This window comes from Xiphias gladius, chromosome 16, assembly GCF_016859285.1.
Source record: "Xiphias gladius isolate SHS-SW01 ecotype Sanya breed wild chromosome 16, ASM1685928v1, whole genome shotgun sequence".
Taxonomy (NCBI): Eukaryota; Metazoa; Chordata; class Actinopteri; order Istiophoriformes; family Xiphiidae; genus Xiphias; species Xiphias gladius.
In genome coordinates, this window is record NC_053415.1 from 18473405 (window position 1) to 18491702 (window position 18298).

General features: G+C 42.2%; 1 protein-coding gene across 1 annotated transcript; it reads left to right on the forward strand.

Annotated features, from left to right (window-relative positions):
- Positions 1–162: 162 nt before the first annotated feature.
- inpp4aa (inositol polyphosphate-4-phosphatase type I Aa) lies at positions 163–17713 on the forward strand. Its single transcript, XM_040147918.1, has 24 exons — positions 163–262; positions 5688–5963; positions 6067–6111; positions 6943–7061; positions 7153–7269; positions 7439–7518; positions 7648–7765; positions 8366–8456; positions 8593–8740; positions 9878–10008; positions 10429–10533; positions 10636–10744; positions 10857–10874; positions 10992–11184; positions 11870–12148; positions 12263–12410; positions 12803–12835; positions 13841–14013; positions 14127–14250; positions 14771–15038; positions 16137–16234; positions 16340–16452; positions 16541–16695; positions 16768–17713. Exons 2-24 carry the CDS (start codon positions 5864–5866, stop codon positions 16898–16900), a joined length of 2898 nt encoding a protein of 965 aa, XP_040003852.1. The 5' UTR covers positions 163–262; positions 5688–5863; the 3' UTR covers positions 16901–17713.
- Positions 17714–18298: the final 585 nt, after the last annotated feature.

An 18298-nucleotide genomic window follows, 5' to 3' on the forward strand; every position in this document is an offset into this window, starting at 1 on the left:
TCGCCGCGCCTCGACCACCTACGGACAGACGCTCCACCCATTCACACCGGCACGCGAGGTCACTGCTGGTGCTTCCCCGCCGGTCCCCGCAGGCCGGGCACACGGCGCCCCCCGGCGGACACCGGAGCAGCTGCGACCCGCGGAGGCATTACGTTCGGCGGAGTCACAGGGAGTCAGGGCGAGTCTTCAGCTGCAGACATCGTCGAGTGTGCGACCAGGATGCGCATCAATAAGAAAAGAGCCCATCGCTTTCCTCTTAACGGTAAGGGGACATTCTTTTTCTTTTTCTTTTTTTTTTTTTAGGTGTGTGTTTCTCACTGCGCATCTCATCGTCTCATGGTTCGTCGAGGGCGTTTGCTCACTGTGATAGATGCTGTCGTTGAGAGAGAGCAGCCGGATTAGAATAAGACATGTTTACAGCAAAAGCAATGAATCAAATCTCATCTTAGCTGTTTAGTTTAAAAAAAAAAAAAAAAAAAAAATATATATATATATATATATATATATATATATATATACGTGGCCTGTTTTTCATTGAGCTGAGTATAGAAGTGTATACACCCTGCAGCACCACGCTGCAGCCTCCGTGAATGAGCATCAGCAGATGCCATGACGCAATATTTGTTATTGTCCGAGTGTCAGTGCAGAAACATGTATCCACACCGAGGAGCGTTGACAACATTACCGACCCGTGGTAGATTTCCGCTGGACAGATCTGGCCTCTGTCTGTCCTATTTCCACGCGTCCGGCCAGGCTAACAGGCAGGATGACACCCAGTTTCACGCCGAGACAGTGTTGATGTAGGATTCTGAGGAAGATGTTACATATTCGTCTATCTGTAATACCCTTTACGTCTAATACCGGATGTGTTGCTGTGTAAACCAACGTGTCACGCCATTGCAGGCCTTCCCCCGATGCTCCCAACGGAGCGGAAAGGATTGGATTTGATCTGTTGAATCACTGTTTTCACTCCTTTTACAACAGAGAGGGAACTAAATTACACCGAGTCCTCCTATGATTCAGTTCTACCTGTCTGTCATTTTTCCCTCTCCCCCCTTGCCTCTGCGTGTGCTGATGTGGGTTTTTGATGAAGGTTTCTTCTAGGCAGAATTATTAACAGAGCATGTTAGAGACCTCTGAACCTGCCCGTCTGCACAGTGCTTTGTTAAGTGAAGCCGTGAATGTTCCTACTGATAAGGATCCACTTACATGTATAACAGTTCATAATCATTATCCATGTTGTCTTTCTAATGCTCAGTTCTCCCTCAGCGCCTTTACACATGGTGCTATTTCCAGTTGCTGTTGTGTCTAAGGAAAGACGTTCTCCCCTTGGCAGTAAACTCATTCGCATGGTCTCCTCCTCCTTGATCGGTCTCCTGCTTACAATGCCTCCATGCGCCCATGGTTACGACAGACGTTTCTTCATCAAGTAGACCACTGTAGATCCGACTCAAGAGACGGCAGTCTGGCACAGCTCGGCGCTAGATCGAAACAGGACCGGTGGATGGAAATCGAGAAGAACGCGAGGGTTACGAGGGGGGGGCGAGAGAAAGGGAGGTGGCCGGAGCAAAAAGGGAAAAGGAGAGGGGTTGATGACAGAGCAGAATAAGGGGAACATGGGGCATTTGGAAGAGATTTATAGGTATGAGCAGGAGATGAGTTAAAGAAGAGGACGTCTGAGAGAGAGGCACTGCAGTGCAGCCGGCGCTGACAGCATCTGCAGGGGGCCAGCTGTGTCCCGCCAGCCTGTCTAACTGGGTCATTTTTGTTTCCCTCCCGCCCCAGAGGACTGTCTGCCACGAGGACCACCTGAATCCTCTTTTATTCACCTCTTCTCTTGCTTCCTTCCCACATCCACCCTCTTCGCCTTACTTTAAAGCTGGAGAACCAGCGCGTGTCTCCCCCAAACCCTTTTTGTCTTATTGGGGTCAGAGGGTCACCTGCAGAGCAGCGGCGGCAGTGGAGCTGGTCGAGCATCAGCCTCTTGCTCAGTGGCACTTCATCAGTGTGGTTGTTTACTGGTATGGGGCCCGAACCCAGATATCATTAACAACTAACCTCATTGTGTCCAATCTGAATTGAGGCCCACATCCCCATTACTCTCCCAAGCAGGGCTTCATCAGAAAATTAATCAGCAACTATTTAAATAATCGATTTTTCTTTTCATGCAGGATTACCAAACAATCTTTGGCTCTAGCTTCTCAATTGTGAGGATTTGCTGTTCTTCAGTTTATTATATCATTGTATCTGCTGGTCAGATAAAAAAAGCACTCTACAATTTTCTGACTTTTTGTTTTTTTTTGGGACAAAACAATTAATTGATAAATTGAGTAAATAATCAGAGGATGAATCGTCAGCTTATCGAAGTACAATTAACTGTGAGCTGAAATGATTGTCAATTAATCAATTACTCGGTCAATAGAAAATTAACCTGCAACTATTTGGATAGTTTATCAATCGTTTAAGTCTATTTTCAAGCAGGAATACCAACCATTCCCTGGTTCCAGCTTCTCAGTTGAGAGGACGTCCTGCTTTTCTGTGTTTTCTATCATTATAAGCCGAATATCATTGAATTTTGAACCGCTGGTTGGACAAAACAAGATACTGGGCTTTAGACAATTGGGATGCGCACTTTTCACAATTTTCTGGAAATTTATAGACCAACCGATTAATCGATTTAATCAAGAAAATAATCATCAGATTAATCGATAATGAAAATAATTGTGAGTTGCTGCCCTGCAGCCCTGCTCCAAAGATATTCAGTGTATGATAGAAAAGAAGGAAAGACACCAAATCCTCTTACTTGAGAAGCTAGAACCAGAGAATGTGTTGGATTTTTGCCTGATAGACGATGTAAATAACAAAACAATTATCAAAATTGTCATTTATTAATTCCGTTCAATGATTGATTGGTTAATAGACAAATGGTTTTAGCCTTTAAAGCCGACTGCATGGACCTGATGACTGAAATGATGTTGATCTGTGGCTGCCTGTGGCTTTGCATTAGATCCACCCTGGGTTTCCTAGAGAGCTTCCCACTGTGCCACGGGCAGTGGTGGTTACAGCTTGTCAAAAGACAGCTCCCACTGACTATTACTGCCTCGCAGCCTAATGAGGCAGAGCATCAATGCCGTAATTGTCATCTGTTTCGGCCTTACGTGAAGCTGCCAAAACAGAGATTAAACTGGCAAAGATCACACTCACACTCTGGATTTTCTGTGTGACAATGCAGATGAAGTGTTGTGTGTGTGTGCGTGTGTGTGTGTGTGTGTGTGTGCCCGTGTCTTTGTGTGTGTCTGTGTGTGTCTGTGTGTGTGTGTGTGTGTGTGTGTGTGTGTGTGTGTGTGTGTGTGTGTGTGTGTGTGTGTGTGTGTGTGTGTTACTGGGAGACGGTGCTTTAATGCACGGCTTGTGACGTCAAACAGATTCACGTGTAAAAAATAGAGCTCCACTGCAGAAGTCATTATCCATGAATGCACAGTGGCACACACAGAGTTGTTCTCCCTTTGTCATTGTAGTATCAAATGAATAGCCACACACAAAAACAGACAAACACTCATAGTACCAGATATTCCCTCGGTCCGCAAGGTCTGAAACGGAAGCGACATTTATTCCGGTTGATCGCTCCAAGCGAAGGCAAATGGATGTTTGTGTGGCACAAACACACACACTTAATGAAAAAAGAAATGTTAACTGAGTCTGACATGCTACGGGAAATGTAAACATTTACCTCTCTGGGCCATATGAAGCAGTTTTCAGCTCAGGTTAGTCATCAGGCCACTCGCTGCATCCCTTTCCCTTCCTCATAACCTTTCACATGTTCTGTACACATCATTTTCTCTTTTCTGTTCCCTCTTCCATGTCTCTGTCCTCCACTCACTGTTCTGTGGTCCGTATTTATGCTCGGTTGTACTTTACAGCGGAATCAATCCACTGAGCCCGGCAGCCGACTCTTGCATCTGTGTTTTCACTTAGTCGTCAATGTGTGACATTAATTTGTCTCGTCTTTGTGCTTGCCTCATGCTTTGGTCAGAGAATGACGCAGGGTAGGCCGTGGGTGAAGTTAATGAAACATAAACCCCTTTGTACTTTCTCAAATCCCTTACTGAATCATGTTACACTTAAAGGTGTTTTGCTTCCTCTTTCACATTTGTTCTCTTTGTTCCTTGAAACAAGCCTGTTGTGGTCTCCACTTATACTGACCAAGAAGCTGCAGAGGGAAAAATGAAAACGAGGAGAGTAAGGACAAAAATATTAATAGGAACATTTCCTTTGACACAGAGGGCAAGAGGTACATCTTTTGTCTCTTCCTGTCAGTGCAATAAAGAGAAATTAGATGAAGCCAAAGGGAGTCAAAGACAGCAGAAACACAGCGAGGAAATGAATAGAGAGAGGATATAAATGTTTCAGTGGAGCCAAACCTCCTGTGCTGGCACAGCCTTAGTTTCCTGTCTCTCACTGTTGCATGTGATTTTGGCAGTTGTAGGTAACAACATGAGCAGCCTTGTATTCACAAAATAGCTATTAGACCTGACAGATGAGGGTCCTATCTGTATCATCATGGTTTTGGCCAAGTGAATTTTCGCTCAGTTTGACTGTCCATCAAGCAGTGCGTTTTGGAGTAGCATACCTTGCTAACGACAGGCCAGATTAGCATCAGGTTTTGCAGTTACATTCATGGCTCCCAGAAGATGATTCTTGGTGATTTTGATGCACCCCACTGACATTTGTGTCCTACCACTATCACTGGTTAATATGTCCTGGTTACTATGGACACAAGTCCATTGTAAATTATACTCAGGAAATATATAAAAAACCTAATCCACAGATTGCCATGAAATTTACACAAAAAAATCTTTTTTGATTTCAGTGATTCCCTGACCTTTCTTCACAGACTGAACAACATATATAGTATTTTTATTTGTCCAAAACATCTAGAAGGGCTTTGTCTTTGATTATCAGCACTGTTTAGACACAGACCACATACTTAAATTCTTCTCATATACTGTATAAGGAGTAAGCTGGTTATGAAATAACTGGCGGCTCTTGCTGCCCTTGTGACAAGTTTTTCTGTTATGTCTGGAGTAGATTGGTTGAGGCAGTCTGAGCTTTGCGATCAAACTGGGGGGCATTTACTTCTTTACCTGTGTGCCTGTGCATGCATGCTTGCCATTAGTCTGTCTAAGAGCAGAACTCAGTTTTCACCAGGCAAGCACAAATAGCGTCGGAAGATAGAACGTTTAGAGTCAGTCTGCTGCCGCTCGGTGTTTCATATCCTACATGCTGCGTGAAAAGTCACCCCCCCCCCCACAGAAATTATTCCCACTGCCTATATTAGAATATTAACAGAGGGAAAGGAATAAGTCGAGCACTAACAGGAAACTACACAAGCTCTCATACAATGTTCATCAGAGAATGGAGTGTCATGGCAAACACTATTTTAGACTTAAACTTATATTAGTTATTTATCCCTTTAACCTTGTGTATAGAAGACTGTAATGTGATGCTGAGGATTCGTGCAGCCAGTAGCGTCCTTATAATGACTAATTACAAGCAGTTTTCTAATTTTGCCCAATTTTTTTGAGCTCAGCTGCCATCTTGATGAAAGGAAGATGTCAAGTCTGTGTCGGCTGTTTCTATGGATACAGCAGATGATCTTTTTTTTTTTTCTTCTGTTTTTCTTTCAGGGTCATCACTCACAAATGTGTGACCGCTCAGATCAACACGCAAGGGAAACCCACGTGCACATATCTCAAAGGACTGACGTGACAGACGACTTTTGAATTTGTGTCTGCTCGACATTTTTCAGCTCTACAGCCTCTTTATTCTAAAAATCCATCCTCGTCCCCGACGTGAACCCACCATGTCCGGGAAGGAGCGCAGCCCCCGCCATCGGCCATGGTCAGTCTACCGGGCCAACACGTTTGATCTCTCAGCTGAGATGATGGGGCTGGCTCTCTCAGGTAACTAAGTAACTGCTACCGTGGTAACCTGTTTGCTTCACTGATGATGAAATACCAGGGAATTTAAAAAGAGCTTCCCCACCTCCTTCTCTTTATCCTGCAGGCAATAGTCAGGATCCAGACGAGCCTGTGCTGGAGTTTAGTGTGGGTAAGTAAGAAGAAGCTGTAGATATACGCTGCTGAACATTATATGTAGATCAAACAGTGTGTGTGTGTCTTTCTCTTGAAGGTGGTGTGATTAATTGTGGTCAAAATATTTAACTTCGAGAGGTTATTTACTTGTACCCTTAACAGATCACATGAAAAGACCAAAACCAACAATTAACTGATCGTAGTAACTATAAGGTTGACAAAAACAGCTGTTGGCGACATTTTCCTCCAGTACGACAAACATGGGCACCATAGTTTATTCAATTCGAGCGATCAGTGAATCCCACCTAAGCCATCCTGCTGCAGTGAAAACTCGCCAGTGCACCAAATGTGTATTACTCCACAGCTAAAAGTAGGTCCTAACAAGAGCACTATTTACTCCTGTTTGAGTAATGTTTGGTAAAAACTACAATGCCCAGCTTTGAAAGGAAATTACTGAGCCTTTTTTAAATGTGAAATTGTATCCACTAATTGGATTGGAGCCACTAATCAATATTTCTGTATTAACGAATGGCTATGTGTAATATAGTGTCGCTCGGGGTGACAAACTTAAACCCAGAATTATCACCCTGTAATTTGATGCTGCTCTAGAGTATGATGTGTCAGTGATTGGCTCGGTGGCTAACTACATCATTTGTGCGGCACGATTTGTTTAATTTTTATCAATTTTTCAGCCTGAAAGCATCACTCTAAACAACTTCTGCCCATCAAGTACAGTATTAACAACTCAGAAATACTGTATTACATTTCTCCCATGGCAGAGGATTAGCGACAGTCCCAATGGTAAATCCCACAGTTTGTAATCTCTTCCTGTGTTTATATGTTGCAGCCTGCAGCGAACTGGTTACTCCGTCTCTGGATCGTAAGCCAACCAGCTTTGTCGCCGTCAGCTGCACCACTCCACCCCAGGCCTTCTGGACCAAGCATGCCCAAACTGAAATCATTGAGGTGCACTGTTGCCCGCTTGCGCTTCCTTCCTGCCTGCCGTTGGAGACTTCAAAACCATTTCATGCTTCTCTCTGTGTGTGTTTTTCTCCAGGGGACCAGTAACCCTATCTTCCTGAGCAGTATAGCGTTCTTTCAGGACTCCCTGATCACTCAGCAGACTCAGGTCAAGCTTTCTGTCTATGATGTGAAGGACCGCTCCCAGGGCACGGTGAGCCCCAACCTAAGAATAATTTCTCACAAAACCACTTGACTCCTCTGCCTTTAAATTCCGTGTTAAGAAATGAAGAAAGTTCTTATTTAATAAAACCCGTATAGTCGACATATTTCTGGGTGAAACTTTTTGATTCCTTTGGGTGTTATGTGTTTTTATGTGGTAGATGTACATGCTTGGTTCGTCCATGTTTTCCGTGAAGGAGCTGCTGCAGGACAAACACCACAGACTGCACCTGACTCTCAGGTAACAGGCAGACATGCAGTACAATAACACAGAGAGCCAATTTCCTCTGTAAATGACAAAAATGATATTGATTGCATGCAGAATATGGGTTCATGGATGCGTAATGTATTTGATGTCGCTGTTTGTCAGGTCAGCGGAGAATGAGCGTGTGGGCAACATCACCGTCATTGCCTGGCAGATAGAGGAGAAGCGCGAGCAGAGAGCTCCTGTTGCCAGATTACAGAGAGGAGACACTGTTAATGGAAGGGTGAGTGATCAAGAACATTTATTCCTTTTTAATGATACAAGCTAGAAATACCTGATGTTGCTAAGGTGTTTTTTCAAGTTTTCATTCGATTGAGATCATCAGCAACTATTCTCATAATCAATGCATCATTTATTTCGCTTTTACAGCAAAAAGCCAAACATCCCTAAGTTCCAGCTTCTGAATTGTGATGATTCTCTGCTTTTATGTCTTATTTCACTAAATATCTTTAGGTTTTGGAGTGTTGGTGGACAAAACAAGCTATTTAATGGCATTGTCTTGGGCTTTTGAAAATTGTGATGGGCTTGTTCTACTGTTTTTTTTACATTTTCTTAGGCCAAACAATTAATCAAATAATCAAGAAAACAATCAGCTGATTAATCAATGATAAACATAATAGTTGTCCTCCTAGAAAATACATTTGGCATCATATTGTTTTGCTTGACTTAGTGTTTCTGCCCACATCTGGTTGTATTGATTTAATGAGCCCAGTTGTTACAGATCTGTGAATGAAAAAGTTAGACGTGAAGGTGTGATGGATTTCTTTAGAGAAACATTATTGTTTTGTTTTTGTTTGTGTGTGTGTGTGTGTGTGTGTATCAGATGGTTCTCCCTGTTGATGAAAGCCTGACTGAAACCATGGGTATTAAATCCAAGTCTTCATCACTGTGTAAAGACCCACTGCTGAAGGCTGGTGAGTGTGTGTACATACGTACCAAATATTACCCTCCCGTTCTGAACATGTCAAGAGTTTGGTAACAGATGACACTTGGACAGCTAGGTGTGTCATTTCTATTCACAGCTGTGATAGCATGTTCTGTCTGCCTCAGTGTTTGGCGGTGTCATGTCACGGACGTACCGTTTCCCCACAACGGATGGCAACCACCTGCGCATCCTGGAGCAGATGGCGGAGAGTGGGCTCTCCCTGCACATTCCTCGACAGTTTGTCAAACTGCTGCTGGAGGAAGACGCTGTCAGGTAATGTCTGAAAATGGTCTTGATATGATTGAGCAGAGCATGAATATCTGGCCAGAGGAGCAACGGGGTGTTGTAGTGCAGTGGTTCCCAACCATGTGACCCTTTAACGGAAAGCAGTGTCTACTTTCGGGTTTCGTCCTCGAGTCCAATCTTTAGACAATTTCCAACTTTTGTTTGGGACGTGTTTTTTTGTAGAAAGATATAATATTTTAATAGTTAGCTAGAAACATTGTGCATGAATAGCTTGTTTTTAATATAATTATATTTTTTGACATGTACTCATACCATATAAATTCAGTTTTGACCTCTCAAAACTGCTTGACTTGGACTCGTCTTAAGTAGTCTTGACTAGAGTCCTGCCCTTTGTCACAGGTTGCAGATGAGTTGCAAGCAGCTTAACCAAAGTGATGTTCCATTCTGAGATTGTTTCATTTGAGTAGTACATAGCAACCCGAGGAGAGTGGCTGTGGTTCACAAGGTAGAGCGGGTTGTCCGGGTAGTCACGCGGTTGGCGGTTTGATCCACAGTGCCTCCTTCCCTCATGTCAAAGCGTCCTTTGGCAAGACACAGAACCCAAAGTTGCCTTGCATGGTAGCTAGCTAAGCAAAACGCTATATAAATGCAACCATTTAACTATCCAGTATTTCATCATTAAAAGTTTTATATTGCAACCTCGTGGCGTGTCCAGAACCCCCAGGTTGTGAACCACTATTGTAGTGGGTGGGCTTGGATTTAAGCCCTAGTGCAAGTAGTATGACATACCTTTTATGAACTTTTCTTTTTTAAGTGCCTTTATGTATCGAAAGGAAAGTCTTTTTCATGTCTCCTTGGGGACAGCATACTGAAACTCGTGTGTGCTTTGTTACCTGAGAGTGTGTCATTCTGCATCAGCAACAGTATATTCTTCGCGTATTCTATTATGGTCTCATCGTCATGTGGTCAAAGCAACATTATCACTACGAGTCCCACTGCTGCCATTTTCTTAATGGTTGCTTGTAATGTTTGTAATTTGAGGAGCTGGAAACGCTCAGCTGTTGTGTTTATTGCAGAGACCTTAATCTGACAAGCTGCACAAGCTGTAAGATCATCAGTGCATCAGCGGGATATCTTGCTCATTAATGCCTTTCTGGTACACAGGGTGTGTGAGCTGGAAGAACTGGGCGAGCTGTCTCCATGTTGGGAAAACCTCAGGAGGCAGATCATCACACAGTACCAGACCATCATCCTCACATACCAGGAGACCATAAGTGACCTGCACGAATATAAGGGTTTGAACCACAACTTGTTAATCACATATCATTTTACATGTCCAAACTAGGGTCGGGCGATATGGCCAAAAAATAAAAGCTTGCGGACGATTCATGAAACATTATATTTTTTAGGTCTTCATTTGCAAGGTAGTTAAGCAAGCTTTACAAACTCGGGGCTTTGAGTTTAAAATATATGGGAATCAGGCAGGAAAGGTCCATCGAAAAGATCCTACTATTGACCATTCATCTTTTTTTCTTTTATCTGTTTTGCACAATTCCCATAACTTTATGGAAGTGCACTACTAAATATGTTGGAGTGCCTCTTTAAGTTAAAAAAAAAGAAAAATCCTTGTTGCAAAATTGCAAAAACTCTATTATCTATACCCCCATGATACCCAGATACAGAGGACCTCTTTCCTCCTTTATGTTCCCTCTCAGGTCCTTCATTTAAGTCGAGCACCTTGAAAGCTGAGAGGAAGTTGGAGTTCATTCCCACTAACCTGCACATCCAGAGGATGAGAGTACAGGGAGTATCTGGTTATGGTAGGTATTTGTTCACATACTGTATGTCCAAACCTGTAATGATACTGATTATTCAATATTGTGTTTCACTCTCTTAATTATTGTCCTCTGTCATCCGATCAGATCGGACGTATGATGTTGTGACCATTGGTGCTCCCGCAGCACACCATCAAGGTTTTAAAGGCCGCGGCCTCCGAAAACTGCTGCACAAGCTCGAGGAAGCCAGGAAACAGTGAGTAGAGCAAAGCAGAAATTACAGGGTTCTTGTGCTTTTAACTGCCGTGGTGGTGTTGGATTTTACAAGTGATTCATTCATCTTTCTCTGTGATGTTTTTTCCGCTCAGCACGTATGAGGAGGAGAGGTGAGATTATGTGAAGTGTATGACACGTCTGTCTGTTTGTGTGTTTTTCTTATTGTTGTGTATACCACACTCTTGTTCCACAATTTATTTTTCCATTTTCTGTGCCCGCACCCAAAGCTCTGCTGGCTCTGGCTCTGGCTCTAAAGGACTGCCATACCAGCCTCAGGATGTCATGAAAGCAAAGGAGCTGATTGGTCAAATTAACACTCTGAAGACGCAGGTGTGTTACTACACTGAACGTCTGTCACGGGCTGCCAAGGAACGCTCAGCCAACGCTCTGGAGAGAACCCTGGCCATACTAACAGAGAAGGTACGACAGCACTCATTGGGACTGGACTGTATCAGTCAGGTGCTCTGTTATAGTTCCCTCTCTGTTTAATTCTCACATTGAATCAATTAAATTTTGACAGTCCTGTGCAGTAAAAGCAAGACCAATAGGTTGCTATAAAACAGATAAAACTGTGTATTTTTCAAGTCTTGCACTCAGTGTTAGATTTACTAACAGCTTTTACCAGAAAACTTCCGAATCACAGAAACAGTGACACACCAAGATAAACAAATTGCTCTCATTTCATTTCCATTGAATGGTCCCATTGATTCAGTTTTTGATTCTATAGTGTTTCTAGCACTTTTGATAAGCAGTAAAATAGTTTACAGTTTCGTGGTACAAATAAAAATGTTTTAATCTAAAACCATAACATAGACAAGATAACATTGTTTTATGGTATAAAAAAAAATACATTTCCCTAACCAACAACAGGGATGAATCTCCAAAAAATTACCCGCAGCTAAGAGAAAATAAAATTATAATCACAAGCATTTAGCGAGGAGTTCAGAATTCATGCCAATAAAAATGTCTTGGGTTATGAACTTTAAAGGGCATTCTTTGCTCATAGTCACTGCTAGTTTAACTTCACCTAATGCCTACAGTATTACAACATTTTTACAACTTTCTCTTATCCCTCTTTCTCTGTCCTCCTCCTCTCCTCCCGCAGACTCGTCAGTTGGTGACCGTGTGTGACTCCAAGCTCCTGTCCTCGGCCATCATTGCCCTGGCAGCTGCCCGCCCAGAAATCACCCAGCACGGCACCCCGTCCCCGTCCTCCTCCTCCCTCTCACCCTCCTCTCGCTCCCCATCCCGCTCCCCCTCCCGTCACCCCACTTCTCCGTCTCGCGTGGCCGCCTCACCCTCTCGCCACGCGGCTCCTCCAGAGGGCAGCGATGGGAGTAAAAACAAGCGGGCATCCTTGCAGGCAGATTTGCAGGAGGAGTGGGTAAGACAAAGTCCATCTGCCTCTTTAACGTCTGTGTTCATGTGTTATCGTTTTTTTTTTTTTTTTTTTTAAATATCTTAACTAACTTCATTTGCAATGTGTGTTTGTGTGCAGGAGAAGGTCTGGTTAAATGTTGATAAGAGCCTGGAGTGTGTGATCCAGAGGGTGGACAGGCTGCTGCAGCGAGACAAACTCCAGAGTGACAGTAGCTCTGAGGATGTCTTCCTGCTCGCAGACGAGAAGCCAAGTAACACTAAGAAAGGTACACACACACACACACAACCACACACAGACAGACAGACTCACACACACACACACACACAAAGATAGATTTTTGCTGTATAGTCTATGAAGTACAGTCATGCATTCGTGCACTGACTGATATAATCTCTGTGTACAAAAATCAAATAGTTGAATGTATTGCTCAGTATTACATCCTGAGCATAAAAACAAGGATTTACCATCATCATCATTACTGCAAACTACAAGTCATCCTCTGTTATCATCACTGTCCTCGCAGCCACCACAACATCATCAACCCTCATCATCGTCATCCTCTCGCCAGACTCCTGCATGCCTCTCCCATCCAGTTGCTCACATTTGTAGTTTGTTTTTAATGCAACTTTTAAAAAAAAAACTTCTTCTCACTTGTAGAGAGCAGCCCAGAAGTAGAGAAAACGTCCCCAGGTGAGAGCAATATTTCCTTTACAAATCAGTGTGTGCATGAAGGAGGATTAAACCCAAACAGTAGACCGCAATGAGAAAAAAAAGATCTATTCCAGAAATTTGATTATTGTTTAAACTGTTAAAATACAGCATTTTGTCGTGTATTAGTTACGTGTAAAATGGAATTATACAGCACAGAAACATTTTTAAGAAAAAGACCAACTATTGTATTACTGTAATTGTATAACTATATTAAAATGATGCATAATGAATTTTAATCAACTTTAAAGAAATCAAAATATTTCAAGTCAGATTTTAAAATGTTTTGGTAATTTCAAAGAGTATCTTCAAAATAAGACTCATAACAATAAATATGAGAATTTAAGGTTGTGAATTGAAGAATTAAATTAAAAAACAAAATGAAGGAACAAAGTTTATCAGCCTTAGGGGTTAGAAGTCCAGGTGCAGTTACCTGATATGTGATAAGGTCACAGGATATTTAGACAAGGACTAATATATGATATAATATGATATTTTTCCTTATATTTATGAAATAAACAAATTAAAAGGGTTTGAAATAGAACTTAATTTCCACCTGGCAGTCCCTCCATTCTCTTGAAAACAGTGTGCAAAACTTCCAACCTGACAGCTACTTAACTGTTGAACATGGATTCAAAGGACTGACAAGACTGAGAGACCCGGCTCTGACCACTGAAGCAAAAAGGGCATTGATGAATTATTGATTAGGGACATTATGGGAGTTTGCTGTAAAGTAAATTGTATCGACTTGTGTTGGCCAAATATAATGTGATCAATTGACCAATAAATGTTGTTGAGACATTTTAGTGTATTGGATTTCAGTTATTTTAAATACGTTAAAATGAAGATGCACTAAACTTTTTATGTTCAGTATCTGCCCTGTGGGTGTGTGTGTGTGTGTGTGTGTGTGTGTGTGTGTGTGTGTGTGTGTGTGTGTGTGTGTGTGTGTGTGTGTGTGTGTGTTTAACCTGCGTGCTGTGTCTGCAGGTGAGTGGAGCGACGCTCTGTATCCTCTCCTCACCACACTGACGGACTGTGCGTCTCTGATGAGTGACAAAGCCAAGAAGGCCATGGTGTTTCTACTGATGCAGGACAGCGCCCCCACCATCGCCATGAGCCTCACCCTGCAGTATCGCCGCGATGTTGTCTTCTGCCAGACGGTCCGTCGGCCTCTACCTCCCCCTTCTACGTATTCTGTCTTTCATACATATATAGTTTGGGAGAATTAACATGTCTTTATACAGTGTATTTAGATAACTTGTGCTGCTTACAGCTGACAGCTCTGATCTGCGGCTTCATTCTGAAACTGAGGAACTGTCTGTGCGACTCAGGCTTCCTCAGGCAGCTGCACACCATCGGCTTACTGGTGCAGTACGAGGGCCTGCTCAGCACCTACGGTAACTTGTGTTTGAGAAAGCGTATGAGTGTTTGTTTGCATGTATGTTAGAAATGTATCAGTGCACACCTCCGCCAACACGGCAAAATCTTGCAGAAATTTTTATTCTTTCACTTATTTCTAATGTTCATATATGTTAAATCTGGATGCAGATCAGCATCAAAAGACACATTTTAATAGACGATCATGCTAATTAGCTGACAGCGGCTGTGATTTATCCTTACATCCAAGACCGCAGGGGTTTTTTCTTTTCAACACGAAATTTCAAATCATGACCACTAAACTGTGACAGTTTCAATTAATCATGTTGCCGGTGCACCATTCATACATAAAATGCCACCAAAACTGAATTTAAATGAGTAGGATTGCTTGAAGTAAATATTATTATGTGCTGTCTAAATCTGATTTCAGTTGCATTCTAGATAATATGATTTGGGCTGTGAATGCTGATTTGTTATCACAGATATCTGTATGAATTAATATTATCATGAGCCTCTGTGCTGACTTCTCGCTTCTTAAAGGGGAGGAGCTGGCCATGCTGGAAGATATGAGTGTCGGAGTGATGGACCTGAGAAATGTCACCTTTAAAGTCACGCAGGCGACTTCGGGTTTCGCCCCGGACATGCTGCCAGTGATCACAGGGAACAGGAACGGCTTCAACGTCAGGGTTCCCATGCCCGGAGCGATGTTTGACACGCTGCCGCGAGAGATCCAGAACGGGATGCTGCTGCGCGTGCAGCCCGTCCTGTTCAATGTGGGGATCAACGAACAGCAGACGCTGGCTGAGAAGTGAGTCGCTGAGACGAAAGGAAAGGAGAGAAAAATGGAGAGGAAAATGGGCACCCCAAATGAAAACTGCAATTTTAGCTGAACAGGTCGATTTCTGATAGTTTAATAGTTTCATAAATATATTTCAAATAATCCTAAAAAAACAGCTACGAGTTGTATTTAATTTCTGTTACATTTCGTACCCGTTGATCTAAGTGGACTTACCGGGAAAATAATTGTCACAGCTTTTTTCTCAAAATGACCCTCATGTTTGTTCAAAACACCTTTTCAGCCGTGGGTTTTATAAATGTTAAACAAATCTCTGAACATAAAAAGCTAGTATTTTAGGCTGATTTTTTGGGCAATATTTAAAATAGCTTTTGTCATTTGGTGGTTTTTGTAAGAAGTTTTTACAAATATATATATATATATATATATATATATATATTTCTATATATATTGTTTTGTGAATACCCCCTCTCCAGTAAACAACAAATACAAAAACATTAAAAAAAAACTATAAATAACCAACTATTTGCCTGTTCTTAAGGTTTAATTAGGAAAATGAACACGTTTCATTTTCAAGAAAATGTATTTAACTAATACACAAACATGGACAGAAAAAGTTGAGGGTAATAGCAGCAAATTTGAAGGTGTAAATAAAAATAAATTGTAAAATATTAATATATTGTATATGTGATCTGCTCAGCCATGAAGTTTCACCATAGTTAAATGGCAAAGTTTCCTTTATTATTGATGTGGTGTACGTCAGTGTTTCACAGAAGGTGAGAAGGTAAGAAAATGGTTGAACTAAAAATTAGGAAAAAGGAGGTTTTAATGAATTTGGTTAAGGTAGGTTAGATAAGTGCTCATACTGGAACGCCCAGTTTACCCACTGCTGAGCCAGAGCAAGGCATCAAGCCACTGACTGGTCAGTGATTAACATTTGAAAACTGTGTTGTGAATACGACAATTAAAATCATGTGCGCTCGGTTCCCTTGATAACAGGTTAAACGGGTTCTGCAAAACAACAATGAAATATTTTGAAATTCAGTAACAGGCCAAGTGCGATAGTCATGAAAGTTGAAAGAGTTGAACTAATATTGCACATGTCTCCAGGTTTGGAGATACGTCCCTGCAGGAAGTGATCAACATGGAGAGCATGACTCGCCTCAGCTCATACTACGACCAGTTTAAAGAGGTCCTGCCAGAAGACAGTGAGTCTGCATACATACAGTGAGCTTTTATCAGAAAGAAAAATGTGTACGTTTTCATTTTCATATTTCCGCCACCTTATCATTCCTACTCTGTTATCTTCTCAGGCCTCCCTCGCTCCCACAGTACCAGCAGTCTGTCTGAGCTGCTCAAACTTTTGAGCCAGAATGTGAACGCCAAGAAAGCCAAGAACGTAGAGATTTTGTGGCAGGCGGCCGAGGTAGACTTGCTTTTCAGGTCTTCGTGTTCAGCCCCCAAATTTAAAAGCTCTGTCTCTCTCCTCTAACCTCTTTCTCTAAACCCTAAAGGCATGTCGCCGCCTGAACGGAGTGCGTTTCACCAGCTGTAAGAGTGCCAAGGACCGCACAGCCATGTCTCTGACCTTGGAGCAGTGTCAGATCCTGCAGCAGGAGCACGCCCTGGCCCCACAGGTCTTCTACCAGGCTTTGGACTGTATGCGCAGGTCAGTCCCTGCACCAGGTCTCATTAGTAAAGTCATGTAAGTAAATGATGCATCAGTTCTGTCTCTCCACAGTGAGGGCTGCAGGAGAGAGAACACCATGAAGAATGTGGGATGTCGTAAATACGCCTTTAACTCGCTCCAGCTCAAGGCCTTCCCCAAACAATATCGCCCTCCAGAGGGGACGTATGGGAAGGTTGAGACCTAAGTGGACACTTCTATCTGGAGGAAATCAAAAGACTGAAGGGGATAATGATGACGGCACCACAGAAAGAAAAATACCAACCCAAACTGGAACATCAGTCCTTTGTTTTGTGCTTAGTCACTGTTAAGATGATTAATGTCCAAGTGCCAGTGCTACTGTAGATTGTTTTATAGCAGTTTCCTCTCTTTTCTCAGTAGTACTAGAACGACGTAGTTTTCACGGCCACTTCGCAACCAAAATCAGTAAAGATACGGCTTTCTGTGTTACATTGTAGCCAGTGTGCAGACACCAATGTTGGTTGCTGTACCAGTGGTAGCATCAGGAAGCGTACAGTCAGCCTGGATTTCAGTCGTTTGAACTTCCCTAGAAATAAGATGTGCAAATGTCTCAGCCTTTAGAAAAATGATGTGGGTTGAAGGTGCACTGTATCTATACATGTCCGCGGTGCTTTTAGTTGATGCTATCAGTTTGTCAGTTACAGGATAAGGCAGGTGATAGTCTACATTTTTCTTATTGTCAACAAACCCCACGCAGACTCCAAAACCAACAGTGAATTTACCCAACTAACGACAATATTCTGCTTATCCAAAGACTGATGCAGCTTATTGATCTTTGCCATAGAGCTCCACTGTTATCCGCAGCCTATTAAAGACAAACCACTGAGCTACATTATTGCACTGGCTAATGAGTTCCTTTGTTACGGTGAATATGAGCGCTGTAGTTTTGAATCAATCCCATGTACGCCATCCTTCTGCAATAAAAACAGACCAAACATGTATTAATCCACTCGTGAAAATAGTCCCCAAAGAATGCATAACACTTATAAACTAACTACCAGTGCTTTTTTTTTTTGAACATTGAAAAAAAAAAAAAAAATATATGGGACTTTTTTTTTTTAGGTTTACATCTTTAAGGAAGAGTCGGCCTGAGGCTACAGAGAGGGTGTGGAAGTTGGAAAGCATTGAGAAACTTACTAATGCATGTTATTTTGGGGTCTTTTGATGGGATTTGTTGGCAATAAAAAATATATATAAAATAACGCCAGCCTCAGTCTTTAAGGCTACACTAGGCAAAACTTATGTGTAGAACTCATTCATTTTCAAGTTGAATAACAAAGTGGGGCTGTCCTGAGATTGCAAAATATTCACCTTATTTGTCAAGTATAGTCAATTCTACAAACAACCTTATGGAAAGAGCCAAATAAGAGACAATGTAAAAACAATGTAATATGTGTAAAGTTGCCTAATGTAGCTTTAAATCCAAAGTAGGCAACACGGCAGATGATCAGCTTTATCTAAACTTTCATCTTTGCCTCTTAAGATATTTCTCTGGACCTAAACTGCACTGCAGGATGACCACTGTTAAAGTCAAAGCACTTATTTGATTTATTTCTGTGCTTTT

What these genes read in the sequence shown, in the direction of transcription:
- inpp4aa (XM_040147918.1), top strand. Translation starts at nt 5,864, where the DNA reads ATGTCCGGGAAGGAGCGCAGCCCCCGCCATCGGCCATGGTCAGTCTAC. An exon ending in CCCAAACTGAAATCATTGAG is followed by an intron (nt 7,062 to 7,152) that starts GTGCACTGTTGC and finishes GTTTTTCTCCAG; the next exon opens with GGGACCAGTAACCCTATCTT. An exon ending in ACAGGGAGTATCTGGTTATG is followed by an intron (nt 10,534 to 10,635) that starts GTAGGTATTTGT and finishes TCATCCGATCAG; the next exon opens with ATCGGACGTATGATGTTGTG.